Consider the following 19,080-nt stretch of genomic DNA (forward strand, 5'->3'; position numbering starts at 1 on the left):
CGTGGCCCTTCTTGTTTCAGACCCTGCGGGCGTTTGGGATATCGGCTGAATTTTTGACAGGGGGTCTCTGCCCTCTACTCCTCCCCTATAGCTAAGGTCCTCACCAACGGAGTGCTGTCCGCTCCCTTCCCACTGTCCAACGGTACAAGGCAGGGTTGCCCTCTCTCCCCCCTGGTGTTCGCTATGGTCATAGAACCCCTGGCTGCTGTGATAGGGAACTCTGGTAGAATCCGGGGAGTGAGGGTGGGCTCTCAGGAGTTTAAGATCTCACTTTTTGCAGATGATGTACTGCTGTCCCTCACTCAGCCACGGTCTTCACTCCCCGCCTTATATCAGATTATTGGAGTATGGTTCCCTATCGGTATATAAAATTAATTTTGTTAAATCTGAAGCCATGTTATTACATGTTTCAGGAGACCTTAAACGTGACCTACAGGCCTCCTATGACCTCTGCTGGCAAACCAATAAGATCAAGTACTTAGGAGTCTATATCACATCTCACTATAGCTCCCTATATTCTGAAAACTTCCCACGCATGTTCACTAAGATCAAAGGTGACCTGTCGAGATGGAAGTCCCATATCATATCCTAACTTTGTAGGATAGTTGCCCTCAAAATGACAGTCATGCCGCAACTTCTCTACCTCTTTTAAACTTCACACTTTTTTAGGGTTCTTAGGATGCCCAGGCCTCATTTGTGAAGTTTGTATGGAACGATAAGCCTCCAAGAATAGCTTTTGCAGTTCTCAGACTCCCTCGTTCCGCAGGTGGCTGGGGATTCCCGGATGTCAGGTTTTATAACCTGGCTAGTCACCTAAGCCAAATAGTGGCTTCCTTTGTGCCCCGTGGCTCTATTGCCTGGGTGGACATAGCGGCTCTCTCCCTGGGGATCCGTTCATTGGCTTCGCTTTGGGGCCTGGGCAAACCGTACCAGCTCACTCTGGCGGACTCTTCTCCGTCTCTCAAACTCCATCTATCTGGCATAACTCCCTCACTAAATATAAATTGTCCTCCCCCTGCTCCCCTCTCACCCCCCTATGGGATAATCCTGCTTTTCCAGCCGGGGTTTCAACCCTTCGTTCACCCCTTGGTTTAGTGTGGGTGTCCATGTGGTACATGATCTCTGCCTAGAGGATAGCTGGATGACGATAACCGATATCAAATGTAAGTTTTCCACTCTCTCCCCTCTTTGAATACTTCCAGATCCGACACTTCTTACTCTCCCTACCTCAACCCGAAGTCCAGCGGGATCTCACCCCCTTTGGATCACTCTGCACCACGAAACCTATATGTAGAGGTCTAATTTCGCTAATATACTCAATGTTAGTTGGGGCTTCCTCGGGTCCGCAGACTCGCCATGAGCGGGAGAGGGACCTGGGCCCCCCCACCGGATGCCTGTTGGGAGGAGGTACGAGAGGGCATTGCTAAAAGCTCTCTCTTAACTAGACTTAAGGAAACATCCTATAAATTGTATTACCGGTGGTATTATACCCCGGATAAAATTGTCTAGGATGTTCCCTTCTGCCACCCCGGTGTGTTGGCGAGGCTGTGGACATTGGGGAACCCTCCTCCATATTTGGTGGACTTGCCCCCGTATAGCTCAATTTTGGAAAACGATGCTTGAATTATTGAAGCAGAGCTGGCCCTAACCAATATGATGCCCTAGGCAAGATTTTGGCTGGTGCCCTCTATCACCGCCGCTAGTTCTGCAGGAGATGCCTGGCATGAGTCAGCTGGCAGCTCTGCTAACGTCGGGCGCCTTTTGTTTACGAAAATACATCTTATTTGCATTACTATGTGGCTAGGACGCACAAGAAGCTTCTGCTGATTAAAATGATATGCAGCATACCTATATTCTGTGTGCGACTGCGGCTGTATCTGCATATGAAATGCTACATTACAGTGATTTCCAGGAATACACTGCAATGTAGCATTTCATATGCAGATACAGCCGCAGTCACACACAGAATATAGGCATGCCGCATATCATTTTAATCAGCAGAAGCTGCTGGTGCCCCTAAGCATACCAAATGCCCTAGGCATTTGCCTAGTTTGCCTATGCCTAAGGCCGGCTCTGTATTGAAGTCTCTCTCTGGCCTTCCCCTCGGGTTGGATCATTGGGTATTTCTGTTGGCGCGATCGTACCCGGATCTTGACCCGCCCCTGAATAAGCTGTTTTCCCATATAATGGTGGCAGCTAAATCCTTGATAGCCAAGAACTGGAAGTCTCCCGATGCTCCTACTGTTTCTGCGCTAAATAATTACATTTGGTTTGTGGCTAACATGGAAAGGATCACTTACTACCTGCATGACTGTCCACACAAATTTTAACTAGTGTGGAGCCCTTGGCTGCTTAAGATGTGCCCCCCCCTACCTGATACTCTGACTGCCCCCTTGATCGGACCTTCTGGATCTGCCTGCCGCGCTGCACCTGGCACCTCCCTCCAGATGCTTGCCTACCATTCCTAGAAGTCTCTCGGTGGACGGGAAGTAACTTTTTTACATGTACACTTGTATACTGTTATATTCACACACTGCATATGGATATGTTTGGTATACCTTTTTAAGTATGGCTTAGATCGGCCTGGCATGGCCCGATTGTGTTTGCTTCTTTCTCCTTCTCCCCGTTTCCTCCTCTCCCTCTTCTGCTGTTCCCCTTCTTTTTTCTTCCCTGTTCGTTTGTCGTCCCCCCCTTGTGGGACCCCCCCTTCTTATGTGTTAAATTTATTCTTGAAAAATTTTTAGGAGAACCTTTTGTATTTTGTTATACGCCTAATTGCATTTAGCGCATTTGATTGTTTCTCCTATTATAAATAAAGAATAAAAAATAAAATACAAAAAATAGAGAAATTGCAAAAAAGCAATAAGTCATCTGTCTAGCACAGTCAATAAAATGACAAAAGCTTATTGGTTGCTTTGGGCAACTTCATGTTGTTTCTCTCAAAGGTTTGATGCATCTCCCCCCAGAAGTACCACAAACTCCATAAGTGTTTTGACTACCATCAGCATTGTAAAATTAGAGGAACCATTCACACTGCTAAAATTTCTGGGGGAACATGTACTAAGCAGTCATAAAAGTGAAGAAGTGGGCCAGCTGCTCCGTAAAATTGTATAGGATGCAAATTATAAAATGTTACCTCAATGCTGATTAGTTACCATGGGCAAGTTCTCCACCCTTTTCACTGCTTAGTACATCTCTTCTCCCCCCCCCCAGGTCTGTATTTTACAGGCATTTAACTGACAGCATCCCAACAAACCACCCTGACAGTGCAGACGGCCTATTCTCACCGGAGCTTTGACCGCAGCTGGGAAAGACTCTGATCATCCAGGTACCGTGAGAAGTGAAGCAGAGCCGGAGATGGGGAGCAGAGGGGCTGAGGCAGGGATGCTGCTTGGATCTGCAGAAGGCAATGGGCGACTTGTGCAACCAGTGGTGTCCTGAAAAACAAAACACTCCGTGCTTCAGGAACATAGAAATAAGGTGTAGGGATTCCACAAATAACTTTCTCCATACACTATGTAGTAAAGAATCATAATATAGTTGCCAATATGAAGTAAAAATAATGTAGATCAACATGCAAAAATAGGATTTTAATACCTACCGGTAAATCCTTTTCTCTTAGTCCGTAGAGGATGCTGGGGACACTTCAAGAACCATGGGGTATAGACGGGATCCGCAGGAGACATGGGCACTTTAAGACTTTCAAATGGGTGTGAACTGGCTCCTTCCTCTATGCCCCTCCTCCAGACTCCAGTTATAGGAACTGTGCCCAGGGAGACGGACAATTCGAGGAAAAAGGATTTATTTTGATTTAAACTAAGGTGAGATACATACCAGCTCACACCTCAAGCATGCCGTACAACATGGCATTTAACCCAACGCATGCAACGGCATGAATAACGACAGCAACAGGCTGACTATAACCGCAACACAACAAGTGTGTAACCATAACCAAGAACTGCAGATACAGTACGCACTGGGACGGGCGCCCAGCTTCCTCTACGGACTAAGAGGAAAGGATTTACCGGTAGGTATTAAAATCCTATTTTCTCCTACGTCCTAAAGGATGCTGGGGACATTTCAAGAACCATGGGGTTTATACCACAGCTCAAGAACGGGCGGGAGAGTGCGGATGACTTTGCAGCACCGACTGACCAAACAAGAGGTCCTCCTTAGCCAGGGTATCAAACTTGTAAAACTTTGCAAAAGTGTTTGAACCCGACCAAGTAGCTGCTCGGCAAAGCTGTAATGCTGAGACCCCCCTGGCAGCCGCCCAGGATGAGCCCACCTTTCTGGTAAAATGGGCCTTCACCGCTTTCGGTAACGGCAATCAAGCAGTAGAATGAGCTTGCTGAATCGTATTACACATCCATCGTGCAATAGTCTGCTTGGAAGCAGGAGCCCCAATCTTGTTGGGATCTTACAGGACAAACAGAGCCTCCGTTTTCCTAATCTGAGCCGTTCTGGCTACATACATTTTCAAAGCTCTGACCACATCTAGAGACTTCGATTCCGCTAAGGCGTCAGTAGCCACTGGCACCACAATAGGTTGGTTCATGTGAAACGATAACAGCACTTTCGGCAGAAATTGCTGACAAGTTCTCAACTCTGCTCTATCTTCATGGAAGATCAAATAGGGGCTCTTGTGAGACAAAGCCGCTAATTCAGACACCCGCCTTGCAGAGTCCAAGGCCAACAGCATGATCACTTTCCAAGTGACGAATTTCAACTCTACCTTACGTAAAATGTTCAAACCAATGAGATTGCAGGAACTGCAACACCATGTTAAGATCCCATGGTGCCACCGGTGGCACAAAGGGAGGTTGCATGTGCAGCACGCCTTTCACGAAAGTCTGAACTTCCGGAAAGGAGGCCAATTCTTTTTTAAAGAAAATTGACAAGGCCGAAATTTGTACTTTAATTGTGCCTAATTTTAAGCCCGCATCCACACCTGCTTGCAGAAAATGGAGAAAACGGCAAGCTGAAATTCTTCCGTAGGAGCCTTCTTGGATTCACACCAAGACATTTTCACCAAATACGGTGATAATGTTTTGCCGTTACTTCTTTTCATGCCTAAAGAAGTGTGGGAATTACTTCACTGGGAATACCCTTTCGGGCTAGGATCTGGCGTTCAACCTCCAAGCCGTCAAACGAAGCCGCGGTAAGTCTTGGTACACGCACGGCCCCTGCTGTAACAGATCCTCTCATAGAGGAAGAGGCCAGGGATCTCCTACGAGCAATTCCTGGAACAATGAGGATTGCATGAACCCTTGTTCTTCTTATGATCTTTATCACTTTTGGAATGAGTGGAATCGGAGGGAACACCTATACCGACTGAAACACCCACGGTGTCACTAGGGCGTCCACCGCTATTGCTTGAGGGTCCCTCGACCTGGAACAACATCTCAGAAGTTTCTTGTTGAGGCAAGACGTCATCATGTCTATTTGAGGAATTCCCCAACGACTTGTCACTTCTGCAAAGACCTCTTGATGAAGACCCCACTCTCCTGGATGGAGATCGTGTCTGCTGAGGAAGGCTGCTTCCCAGTTGTCCACACCTGGAATGAAGACCGCTGACAGAGTGCTTTTGTGGCCTCTGCCATTGCCGCTCTGCTCTTCGTTCCACCCTGGCGGTTTACGTACGCCACTGCTGTTATGTTGTCCGACTGAATCAAGACGGGCAGATCACGAAGAAGATGTTCCGCTTGTAGAAGGCCATTGTAAATGGAACTTAATTCCAGAATGTTTATGTGTAGACAAGCTTCCTGGCCTGACCATTTTCCCTGGAAATTTCCCCCCTGTGTGACTGCACCACAGCCTCGGAGACTCGCATCCGTGGTCACCAGGATCCAGTCCTGGATCCCGAACCTGTGACCCTCTAGGAGGTGAGAGCTGTATTTCCGTATTGCTGTGCATACCACCTCCCTGGGTGGAGGAGAAGCTGGTAAGGCCGAAATGAAAAATTGGTGAGGGGGAACGTCTTGAAACTCTAGCTTGTACCCCTGGGACACTTTTTCCAAAACCAATGGGTCTAGGGCCTAACGAGCCCAGAACTTACTGAAGAGTTTGAGACGTGCCCTCACCGGTGTGGAATCCCGTAGGAGCCCCAGCATCATGCAGTGGATTTGGCAGAAGCCGGAGAGGACTTCTGCTCTTGGGAACTTGCCACAGCCGGTGACCTCTTTTCCTTTCCTCTAGAAGCGAGGAAGGAAGACCCTCGCCCTTTTTTTAATTTATTGGGCCGAAAGGACTGCATCTGATAGTGGTGCGTTTTCTTTTGTTGTGCAGGAACATAAGGTAAAAAGGATGACTTACCCGTGGTAGCCGTAGATACCAGGTCAGCGAGGCCGTCACCAAACAAGACACCACCTTTATACAGCAGAGACTCCATCACCTTCTAAGAGTCAGCATCAGCATTCCATTGATGAATCCACAATGCTCTCCTAGCAGAGACTGCTATGGCTTTGGCCCTTGATCCCAAAAGGCCAATATCCCTTGCGGCTTCCTTTAAGTAGGCTGCAGCGTCCCTGATATAACCCAGCATCAAAATAATGCTATCCCTATCCAGGGTATCTCTCTCAGATGACAAGTTATCTGCCCATTTTTCAATAGCGCTACTCACCCACGCCGAAGCAACGGCAGGTCTGAGCAGCATACCCGTAGTGACATAAATGGATTTCAATGTATTTTCCTGCTTACGATCCGCAGGTTCCTTTAGGGCTGCCGTGTCAGGGGACTGAAGCTCCACCTTTTTGGACAGCAGTGATAGGGCTTTGTCCACAGTGGGGGGTGACTCCCACTTTTACCTATCCCCAGAGGGGAACGGATATGCCACCGGAATTCTCTTGGAAATCTGAAACTTCTTGTCAGGATTTTCCCAAAAAGAGCGTTCAGTTCATGAGAGGGAGGAAACGTTACCCCAGGTTTCTTTCCTTTTAACATACAGACCCTTGTATCAGGAACAGCACGGTCCTCAGTGATATGTAACACGTCTTATCGCCACAATCATGTACTGAATGCTTTTAGCCAGTTTTGGAATTAATCTGGCATCACTATAGTCGACCCTGGGGTCAGAGTCCGTGTCGGTATCCGTCTCTGCTAACTGGGTAAATTAATGCTTTTGTGACCCCGAGGGGGTCTGAACTTGTGACAACACATCCTCCACGGATTTTTTCCATGCCTGGCTCTGAGACTCAGATTTATGTAATCTCTTATTTAACAAAGCCACATTCACATTCAAAGCACTCAAAACAATTACCCAATCAGGAGTCGGCGGTGCCGACATGGTCACTCCCACAGCCGTTTCTTTATCTAATCCAGTCATGCAGACACACGTGTACAGACACCCACAAACACACTGGGCATATAGTGGACAGACCCACAGTAAAGCCCGTCAGAGAAACACAGAGGGAGTTTGCCAGCTCACAACCCAGCGCTCATCCCGGTTCTGAAATCCCTTATATAAAGCCTCAGACCCGTTAGCGCTTTTATAATTACATATACAGGACCAAAATAACTGTGCCCCCACCTGTTTTGCACCCTGTTACTTGTACAGCAGTGTAGGACAGGACCAGCGTCTCTGCAGCTCTGTGAAGAGAAAATGGCGCTGATGAGAGCTGTGAGGGCTAAGCCCCGCCCCCTTAATGGCGCTCTTTAGCCCCGCTATTTTTAAAAAAATATTTATACTGGCAGGGTTCGGATTTAGTGCCTAGGCACTTAGAAACCACATTGCCAATCCATATTGAGGATTATTATGCTGCCCAGGGAGCCCCCCCCCCCACACCCTGTAGTGCCGTCTGTGTGTGGGAGCATGGCGCGCAGCGCGCCCGCTGTGCGGTACCTCAAAGCCGTGACTGAAGTCTTCAGATCTTCTTCTACTCACCTGTCTTCTGACTTCTGGCTCTGTAAGGGGGGTGACGACGGGCTCTGGGAACAAGCATCTAGGTGTACCTAGCGTTAAGACCCTCAGGAGCTAATGGTGTCCTGTAGCCAAAGAAGCAGAGCCTTGAACCTCACAGAAGTAGGTCTGCTTCTCTCCCCTAAGTCCCACGAAGCAGGGAGACTGTTGCCAGCAGTTCTCCCTGAAAATAAACCTAACAAAAGTATTTTTCAGAGAAACTCAGAAGAGTTCCTCAGAGTGCATCCAGTCTCACTGGGCACAGAATCTAACTGGAGTCTGGAGGAGGGGCATAGAGGGAGGAGCCAGTTCACACCCCTTTTAAAGTCTTAAAGTGCTCATGTCTCCAGCGGATCCAGTCTATACCCCATGGTTCTTGAAGTGTCCCCAGCATCCTCTAGGACGTAGGAGAAATATAAATAGCCATCTGTTTCCATACTTTTATATCTACAGAAGAACCAATAAATTAAATCAAATAATTGCGCAATAAACCCAGGATTAGCAGCCTGTGATTTAATAAAGAGGTTTCACTTGCCCTCTTAGGGGGATATTCAATTACAGTCGAAAGATCCAACAGGGCGGAAAGACGGCACTTTCTGCCGATAATCAGAACTTTGACACTTCAATATTTAATTGAAGTGCCGTTTTTCAGCCCTGTCGGAAATTCCGATAAGTCGAAAAACACATCTCTACTGATCCATGTGTTTGACCTCGCCGCAGTCGAAAACGGTCTGTTTTCGATTAATTCATTTTCGCCCATAAGAGAGGGCAGAAATGAATGGTCGGAATCGAAGGGGAAACGGCCCGCTATTGAATACTGACGTGTCAGATCCTCTCCGATCCGACTGTGATCGAATACTCCACCTTAATATGTAACAGAGTAGAGAAAATACATTAAATTACCTGGAACTTAACTAGGTTACATATAACCTAAATAGACAATATAACACACCAAAAGTGCAAACAAACAAAAAAGTGGTCCCACTGTCCTTAATAAATTTGGGATTAATTAGGTCATAACAATAGTCTCTGTGGAGACACAGGCTGGCTAGAACATAGAGAAGGGACCTGGAAGTAATGTCCCAGGATCCACAGTCTTCCTACAGTATGTGTCGCACGGAGGCTTTAAGAACCTGAATAATAGGATTTTGGTACTTACCAGGTAAATCCTTTTCTTTAAATCCATAGGGGGCACTGCAGTACTCTTGGGGATATAGACGGCTTTAGCAGAACAAAAGGCACTGAATATTTAAATTTAGTAACTCTCCTCCCCTCCATATTCCCAGAGTACCTCAGTGTTTTTTAAGGAGCCGAACAGGAGCGATAGAGAGGTTGACAATGGAGAATTACATATAACATAACGGACAACAATAAAGTTGACACATAATGTTACTGACAACTAAACAGTTGACACCATAACCGATAGAACTTGAAAATTATAACCAGTCGGTGAGAATGTGTTACCATAAGATCACCTGAACTAACCACAAACCAGGTAAAACTGCTCTGGGTGGGCGTCCAGTGCCCCCTATGGATTCAAAGAAAAGGATTTACCTGGTAAGTACCAAAATCCTATTTTCTTTTTCATCCACTAGGGGTAACTGAAGTACTCTTGGGACGTACCAAAGCTTCCCCCGTGGGCGGGAGAGCTGTTTGGCACCTGTAACACTAGGCGGCCAAAGTTAGATGCTGATGCCGCAAACGTATCAAACTTGTAAAATCGCACAAACGTGTGCACTGATGACCGTGTAGCCGCACGGCAAAGCTGCGTCGTAGAAGCCCCACGACCAGCTGCCCATAAAGTTCCACAGAACGTGTGGAATGAGCTGTTAATGATGTACGCGGATGTAACCTAGCATGAAGGTAAGCTTGACGTATAGTCAGTTTAATCCATCTGGATAAGGTCTGTTTAGAAGCTGGCCAACCCATCTTGACAGCATCATAGAGAACAAACAAAGTATCCGTCTTACGAACTGTAGACATTCGGGATACATAAACGCGTAGTGCGCGTACCACACCCAAAGTTCCAGAATCTTCTGTTAACACAGGAACTACTATTGGTTGATTGATGTGAAAAGATGACACTACTTTTGGCAAGAAAGCGGGATTCGTCCGAAGTTACGCTCTGTCATCATGAAACACCAAATACAATGGCTTGCATGACAAGGCACCCAAATCTGAAACACGCCTTGCCGAAGCTAAGACTAGTAGAAAAATTGTTTTCCAAGTGAGAAAACTTAATATCCACTTGTTGTAAGGGTTCAACATATAAAGACTGTAACAAATCTAAAACCAGATTCAAGTCCCATGGCACTGTAGGTGGAATGAATGGCGGCTGTACTCTGAGGACACCTTGCAGAAAGGTGTGTACAGACGGCAATAGAGCCAATTGTCTTTGAAAGTAAACAGACAAAGCAGATACCTCCACCTTTAGTGTAGATCAGGCTTTCCCAACCACGGTCCTCAAGGCACACCAACAGTGCAGGTTTTAGTGATATCCAGGCTGCAGCACAGACGGTTAAATCAAAATAAGTGAGCTACTAATTAAGTCACCTGTGCTGAAGCCTGGATATCACTAAAACATGCACTGTTAGTGTGCCTTGAGGACCGTGGTTGGGAAAGCCTGGTGTAGATAAACGCAGTCCTCCATCTAACCCCGTCTGTAGAAATAACAAAAGACGGGATAACTGGAAAAATGATGTCGGAAACTTCTGAGCTTCACACCACCCTATATAGGCACGCCAAATTCTGTAATAATGAGCTGCCGTAACGGTCTTCCTAGCACGTAACATGGTTGGTATAACCGAATCTGGAATGCCCTCTCTTCTTAAGAGGGCGGTCTCAACAGCCACCCAGGTCAAACGCAACCGCGCTAAAATCAGGGTAAAGGAACTGACCCTGTTGTAACAGGTCCAGACGTAGCGGGAGCGGCCAAGGATCGTCTGCGAGTAGTCCACGGAGATCCGAGAACCAAGCTCTCCGAGACCGAAGCATGTGCACTGCTTGTCGAAGTGCATTGTAAATTGCCCGGAGTTCCAGGACATTTATCGACAGCAATCTTGTGTGATCCGCCCAGAGACCCTGGAGCTGACAATTGAACTACAGCTCCCAACCTCTGAGATTCGCGTCCGTGGTTAGAATTATCCAATTCCAGGCGCCGAACCGTTTCCCTGCGGTTAGATTGTGTACTTTGAGCCACCAGAGTAGAGATACTCTGGCCCGTGGAGACAACCTCACCCTCTGGTGAATCTGCAGATGCGAGCCCGACCACTGTGCAAGCACATCCAGTTGAAAAGGATGCGAGTGAAATCTTACGAACTGAAGCGCTTTGAAAGCCGCCACCATTGTGCCTAACAGGCGAATGCACAAATGTACCGAGACTGTGCGTGGCTTTAGCACTAATTGTACCAGACGACGAATAATCTGTACTTTCTGTTCTGGTAGGTAAATTCTTTGATCTACCGTATCGAGAATCATACCTAGGAATTGAAGTCGTTGGGACGGAATCAGATGTGATTTCTTGAAGTTGACAATCCAACTGTGCTGAACTAGTACATTGTACGTGAGCAACGCATGTTGGAGCATCTGTTGAGACTGAGCTTTGATGAGCAGATCGTCCAAGTACGGAACTATTATCACTCCCAGGGATCTGAGATTAGCTATCATCACAGACATTACTTTGGTGAATACCCGAGGCGCTGACGAGAGGCCAAACGGTAGAGCCTGAAACTGGTAATGGTTCTGGCGTATTGCAAAAACGCAAGAAGCTCTGATGAGGTGGCCAAATCAGAATGTGTAAGTACGCATCCTTGAGATCCAGCGCAATCATGAATTCCTGTGGCTCTAAACCTGCAATTACTGACCACAGAGATTCCATCTTGAATCTGTAGTAAGTCACGTACTGATTGAGGCCCTTTAAGTTCAATATTGGCCTGACCGAGCCATCCGGCTTTGGTACCACAAACAGACTGGAATAATAACCCTGACCTTGTTGGTGTACAGCAGGGCTGGCCAAACCGGTCCTCGAGATCTACCAACAGTTCATGTTTTCCAGGCCTCCTGGAGATTTGTAGAATGGTCAGTTAGGAATGAATGCAGCACATCTTAATTAGTAATGACTACACCTGTGCACCAGCTAGGTGGTCTGGAAAATGTGAACTGTTGGTAGATCAAAAGGACTGGTTTGGCCAGCCCTGGTGTACAGGGACCGGAATCAAAACTGCTGAATCCAGCAGAGACTGAATTGCAATTTGCAGAACCACCCTCTTGTCGTCCGACACAGGAAGATCTGTCTTGAAAATCTGCAGTGGCGGGAGACAGTTGAACTCTATCTTGTAACCTTTTAACACTAAATTGCGGATCCACCCATCCGTGGATGTCTGGAACCACGCTAAATGGAACGTCTGAAGGCGTGCCCCCACAACTGGAGATCCGAGATGGGCTGGGAGCCCGTCATGCCACTGGCTTGTCGGTGACCTTAGCATCCTGACGACTGGTGTTGGTTTGTTGAAAACCATGTCCTCGACCTAGTCTACCAGGCGTGGCTGTTCCTCTACCATGGCCTCGAAAGGGCTGAGGTCTAAAGGATTTGAACTCCGGCCCAGAGTATTTCCGTCTAGGTACCGTTGGAGGTCATGGTAGGAAAACAGACTTCCCTCCCGTGGCCTCAGAAATCCATTTGTCCAATTCAGGACCAAACAACTTCTCTCCCCTGTAAGGTAACGCATCTATACCTCTCTTAACTTCTGCCTCCGCTTGCTTGCCAAGATCGCAGCCAGAGTGCTCGTCGTGCCGTAACTAGCGACAATGAAAGGCGTGAAGTGAGCGGACAGACGTCAGTAGAAGCTGTACATAGATACTCAGCAGCTTCACAGATTTGATCAGCGAGAAGTATAATGTGATCGTCATGTAGACCAGACTTGAGTTCTGTTATCCATACAATTAGCGCCTTAGTTACCCAAATGCCAACCAGCCCAGGTCTAAGCAACACTCCTGCTGCTATATACATGGACTTTAGCATAGCTTCTATTTTCCAGTCTGAAGGGTCTTTAAGCGTAGTAGCAGTTGGTACTGATATGGTTAATTTCTTTGTAAGTTTTGACACAGACAAATCCACCATTGGCGGATTCTCCCATGTAGATGTCACAGACTCTGAAAACGGGTAACTAGACTTAAATCTGCGAGGTATAGAAAACCGTTTATCCAGATTCTTCTGTGTTTCTACTAACATCTTATTAAGAGATTCCGAAACAGGAAAACACATCGGAGATCTGTGGTTCAGTAAATACGACTTCATCATTTGTCAGAGGCTCCTCAGTTTCTGTAAACGTCAGAGACTGACGCACCGCTCTGATGAGATTATCAATGCCCGGGCTGTAAAAATCTTCACTATCTAACTGCTGGTCTACTTCGCCCTCCTCACCCTCATCTTGCGCAGTAAGGTCTGGCATAGAATCGTCAGAATGCAACATAGCAGAAACTGGTAAATCATAAGACAAATTAAATTTATTCCTTCTACCCAAAATGGACTTGGACCTTTGGCAAGGCTGAGACCCCTCCAGTAGTTCTGGCAGTCTCACCCGAGACTCAGATCTTGCCGCTTCCCGCTCTTGTCGAGCGGCGGCCAATTCTGATTGCAACCCAGCCATGACATCTGTTAGCATAGCCCATGGAGGGTCCGGGGATGAAACCGGAGCGGAAATTGTATTCGTAACAGAATTCACAAAACATACTGTACATGTGGTAGATCCATCCGGTAACACACTGTTACAGACATTGCAGTGAAACTGCTTTTTAGATTTTGCTGGTACCTCACTCATTATGCAGACAGACAATACAATATACAAATACAGACCACTTGCACGACTGAGTAAAATTGTACCAAGGTGTGTGTTATATATATATATATATATATATATATATATATATATATATGGTAGTGAAGAGTACAAGCGCTAATGAGTGTGGTGACAATTATACTGGAAATAATTAGGTGGATTAAAAGATTATATAAAAAGGCCTTATGCACTTATCTGATAAAAACAAAACTTCAATCCGGTATTCATCATTTTAGGAATCATGTAAAAGAAGAAACAGCAAACATAGTGTGTATCGTTCACAAGTAAAAGTAGAGCTTTTAGCTGTATAAAGTGCAAATTTAGGGAATTTTGGCTATTCCCAATAAAAACATATAATCTGTAGCTTCACAACATAAATTACAGATTTTAATGAACAATACATAACACGGCTAGACAACGCACGTACAAGATTTTAAAATCTTAAAAGCTTATCTGTCCGTTCTAAGTACAAGGGAATCAATAACCAATTGTTCCAGGGACACAGGATTGCCAAAGTTTATGCGTACAGGATAAAAGTAGTTCAAATGCTTATCTGTCCATCAATAGGAGTTTCAGCAGCAAACGGTCCCAACGCGTTTCGTCCTTCAGGGTGTGGACTTCTTCATCCCCTTGAAGAAGGGGATTCCCTTGTACTTAGTTATTGATTCCCTTGTACTTAGAACGGACAGATAAGCTTTTAAGATTTTAAAATCTTGTACGTGTGTTGTCTAGCCGTGTTTTGTATTGTTCATTAAAATCTGTAATTTATGTTGTGAAGCTACAGATTATATGTTTTTATTGGGAATAGCCAAAATTCCCTAAATTTGCACTTTATACAGCTAAAAGCTCTACTTTTACTTGTGAACGATACACACTATGTTTGCTGTTTCTTCTTTTACATGATTCCTAAAATGATGAATACCGGATTGAAGTTTTGTTTTTATCAGATAAGTGCATAAGGCCTTTTTATATAATCTTTTAATCCACCTAATTATTTCCAGTATAATTGTCACCACACTCATTAGCGCTTGTACTCTTCACTACCATATTTTTTCCTTTATGTGTATACCATACACTAATCTTGTATTACGAGCTGCTACTCCTAAAAGAGTTAAACGAGTGTTTTCCTCCTTACGGTTTCTACCGCACGTTTGTACTGTAGCGCCTAGGTCTCTATTTCTCTCTCTCTATATATATATATATATATATATATATATATATATATGGCCGCAGTGCAGTGCACGTGGCCAGTACTATATAAAATCTGATCCAAATTTCCCACTAACACCCCTGCGCCTCCGGTGGAGTCGAGATGTAGGACAGGAAAGTTCTGGAATCAAACAGGAAGCATGGTTAAAATAGCATCCAAGCCATGCTTACACTAATAATCACAGTCCAGGTTATAATTTGTACATATATAACCTGGAAATATGCCGTTTAAAACAAATCCTGTTAATAATAAGATTTTACTTACCGATAAATCTATTTCTCGTAGTCCGTAGTGGATGCTGGGACTCCGTAAGGACCATGGGGAACAGCGGCTCCGCAGGAGACAGGGCACAAAATAAAAGCTTGAGATATCAGGTGGTGTGCACTGGCTCCTCCCCCTATGACCCTCCTCCAAGCCAGCTAGGATACTGTGCCCGGACGAGCGTACATAATAAGGAAGGATATTGAATCCCGGGTAAGACTCATACCAGCCACACCAATCACACCGTACAACTCGTGATCTGAACCCAGTTAACAGTATGATAAATTTAAAGGAGCCTCTGAAAGGATGGCTCAACAATAATAACCCGAATTTTTTGTAACAATAACTATATACAAGTATTGCAGACAATCCGCACTAGGGATGGGCGCCCAGCATCCACTACGGACTACGAGAAATAGATTTATCGGTAAGTAAAATCTTATTTTCTCTAACGTCCTAAGTGGATGCTGGGACTCCGTAAGGACCATGGGGATTATACCAAAGCTCCCAAACGGGCGGGAGAGTGCGGATGACTCTGCAGCACCGAATGAGAGAACTCCAGGTCCTCCTCAGCCAGGGTATCAAATTTGTAGAATTTAGCAAACGTGTTTGCCCCTGACCAAGTAGCTGCTCGGCAAAGTTGTAAAGCCGAGACCCCTCGGGCAGCCGCCCAAGATGAGCCCACTTTCCTTGTGGAATGGGCTTTTACTGATTTTGGCTGTGGCAATCCTGCCACGGAATGTGCAAGCTGAATTGTACTACAAATCCAACGAGCAATCGTCTGCTTTGAAGCAGGAGCACCCAGCTTGTTGGGTGCATACAGGATAAACAGCGAGTCAGTTTTCCTGACTCCAGCCGTCCTGGAAACATATTTTCAAGGCCCTGACAACGTCCAGCAACTTAGAGTCCTCTAAGTCCCTAGTAGCCGCAGGTACCACAATAGGTTGGTTCATGTGAAATGCAGAAACCACCTTAGGTAGAAATTGAGGACGAGTCCTCAATTCCGCCCTGTCAGAATGAAAATTTAGGTAAGGGCTTTTACATGATAAAGCCGCCAATTCTGACACACGCCTAGCTGAAGCCAAGGCCAACAGCATCGACACCTTCCACGTGAGATATTTTAAATCTACCGTAGACAATGGTTCAAACCAGTGTGATTTTAGAAATCTCAACACAACATTGAGATCCCAAGGTGCCACTGGAGGCACAAAAGGAGGCTGTATGTGCAGCACCCCTTTCACAAATGTCTGAACTTCAGGTACTGAAGCCAGTTCTTTCTGGAAGAATATCGACAGGGCCGAAATTTGAACCTTAATGGACCCTAATTTTAGGCCCATAGACAGTCCTGTTTGCAGGAAATGCAAGAAACGACCCAGTTGAAATTCCTGTGTAGGGGCCTTCTTGGCCTCACACCACGCAACATATTTACGCCAAATGCGGTGATAATGTTTTGCGGTTACTTCCTTTCTGGCTTTTACCAGAGTAGGGATGACTTCTTCTGGAATGCCCTTGTCCTTCAGGATCCGGCGTTCAACCGCCATGCCGTCAAACGCAGCCGCGGTAAGTCTTGGAACAGACAAGGCCCCTGCAGTAGCAGGTCCTGTCTTAGAGGTAGAGGCCACGGTTCGTCCGTGAGCATCTCTTGAAGTTCCGGGTACCAAGACCTTCTTGGCCAATCCGGAACCACGAGTATAGTTCTTACTCCTCTCCTTCTTATGATTCTCAATACTTTCGGTATGAGGGGCAGAGGAGGGAATACATACACTGACTGGTACACCCACGGCGTTACCAGAGCGTCCACTGCTATTGCCTGAGGGTCCCTTGACCTGGCGCAATATCTGTCCAGTTTTTTGTTTAGACGTGACGCCATCATGTCCACCTTTGGTCTTTCCCAACGGTTTACAATTTGGTGGAAGACTTCTGGGTGAAGTCCCCACTCTCCCGGGTGAAGGTCGTGTCTGCTGAGGAAGTCTGCTTCCCAGTTGTCCACTCCCGGAATGAACACTGCTGACAGTGCTATCACATGATTTTCCGCCCAGCGAAGAATCCTTGCAGTTTCTGCCATTGCCCTCCTGCTTCTCGTGCCGCCCTGTCTGTTTATGTGGGCGACTGACGTGATGTTGTCCGACTGGATCAACACCGCCTGACCCTGAAGCAGAGGTTTTGCTTGAATTAAGGCATTGTAAATGGCCCTTAGTTCTAGAATGTTTATATGAAGAGATGTTTCCATGCTTGACCACAAGCCCTGGAAATTCCTTCCCTGTGTGACTGCTCCCCAGCCTCTCAGGCTGGCATCCGTGGTTACCAGGATCCAATCCTGAAAGCCAAATCTGCGGCCCTCTAGTAGATGAGCCCTCTGAAGCCACCACAGGAGAGACACCCTTGTCCTTGGCGACAGGGTTATCCGTTGATGCATCTGAAGATGCGATCCGGACCATTTTCCCAGTAGATCCCACTGAAAAGTTCTTGCATGGAATCTTCCGAATGGAATCGCTTCGTAAGAAGCCACCATTTTTCCCAGGACCCCTGTGCACTGATGCACTGAGACCTGTCCTGGTTTTAGGAGGTTCCTGACTAGCTCGGATAACTCCCTGGCCTTCTCCTCCGGGAGAAACACCTTCTTCTGGACTGTGTCCAGAATCATTCCTAAGAACAGTAGACGTGTCGTTGGAATCAGCTGCGATTTTGGAATATTTAGAATCCATCCGTGCTGGCTTAGCACTACCTGAGATAGTGCCACTCCGACTTCTAACTGTTCCTTGGTTCTTGCCCTTATCAGGAGATCGTCCAAGTAAGGGATAATTAAGATGCCTTTTCTTCGTAGAAGAATCATCATTTCGGCCATTACCTTGGTAAAGACCCGAGGCGCCGTGGACAATCCAAACGGCAGCGTCTGAAACTGATAATGACAGTTTTGTACTACAAACCTGAGGTACCCTTGGTGAGAAGGATATATTGGGACGTGGAGATGAGCATCCTTGATGTCCAGCGACACCATATAGTCCCCCTCTTCCAGGTTCGCTATCACCGCTCTGAGTGACTCCATCTTGAATTTGAACCTTTTTATGTAAGTGTTCAAAGATTTTAGATTTAATATTGGTCTCACCGAGCCGTCCGGCTTCGGTACCACAAATAGTGTGGAATAATACCCCTTCCCCTGTTGTAAGAGGGGTACCTTGATTATCACCTGCTGGGAGTACAGCTTGTGAATGGCTTCCAGAACTGCCTCCCTGTCGGAGGGAGACTTTGGTAAAGCAGACTTCAGGAACCGATGAGGAGGAAACGCCTCGAATTCCAGTTTGTACCCCTGTGATACTACCTGTAGAATCCAGGGATCCACTTGCGAGTGAGCCCACTGCGCGTTGAAATACTTGAGACGGGCCCCCACCGTGTCTGAGTCTGCTTGTAAAGCCCCAGCGTCATGCTGAAGACTTGGCAGAAGCAGGGGAGGGCTTCTGCTCCTGGGAAGCGGCTGCATGGTGCTGCCTTTTTCCTCTTCCTCTGCCCTTGGGCAGAAAAGAGTGACCTTTTGCTCGCTTGTACTTATGGGAACGAAAGGACTGAGTTTGAAAAGACGGTGTCTTTTTCTGTTGATGTGAAGTAACCTGGGGTAAAAAGGTGGATTTTCCAGCCGTTGCCGTGGCCACCAGGTCTGTTAGACCAGCCCCAAATAACTCCTCCCCCTTATACGGCAATACTTCCATGTGCCGTTTGGAATCTGCGTCCCCTGACCACTGTCTGGTCCATAATGCTCTTCTGGCAGAGATGGACATTGCGCTTACTCTTGATGCCAGGGTACAAATATCCCTCTGCGCATCACGCATATATAGCAATGCATCCTTTAAATGTTCTATAGTTAACAGAATATTGTCCCT

The 19,080-nt window shown here is 46.5% G+C and overlaps 1 protein-coding gene across 1 annotated transcript in view; it reads right to left on the bottom strand.

Annotated features, from left to right (window-relative positions):
- Positions 1 to 19,080, bottom strand: part of PATL1 (PAT1 homolog 1, processing body mRNA decay factor) — a 209,955-nt gene that overhangs the window by 11,299 nt on the left and 179,576 nt on the right. Inside the window, exon 17 of the mRNA XM_063958491.1 lies at positions 3,288 to 3,437. Within this exon, the coding sequence (XP_063814561.1) occupies positions 3,288 to 3,437 (150 nt within the window). The remainder of the gene's footprint in view (positions 1 to 3,287; positions 3,438 to 19,080) is intronic.

The sequence above is a fragment of the Pseudophryne corroboree genome, chromosome 3 (assembly GCF_028390025.1).
Source record: "Pseudophryne corroboree isolate aPseCor3 chromosome 3, aPseCor3.hap2, whole genome shotgun sequence".
In the NCBI taxonomy this organism is placed as follows: domain Eukaryota; kingdom Metazoa; phylum Chordata; class Amphibia; order Anura; family Myobatrachidae; genus Pseudophryne; species Pseudophryne corroboree.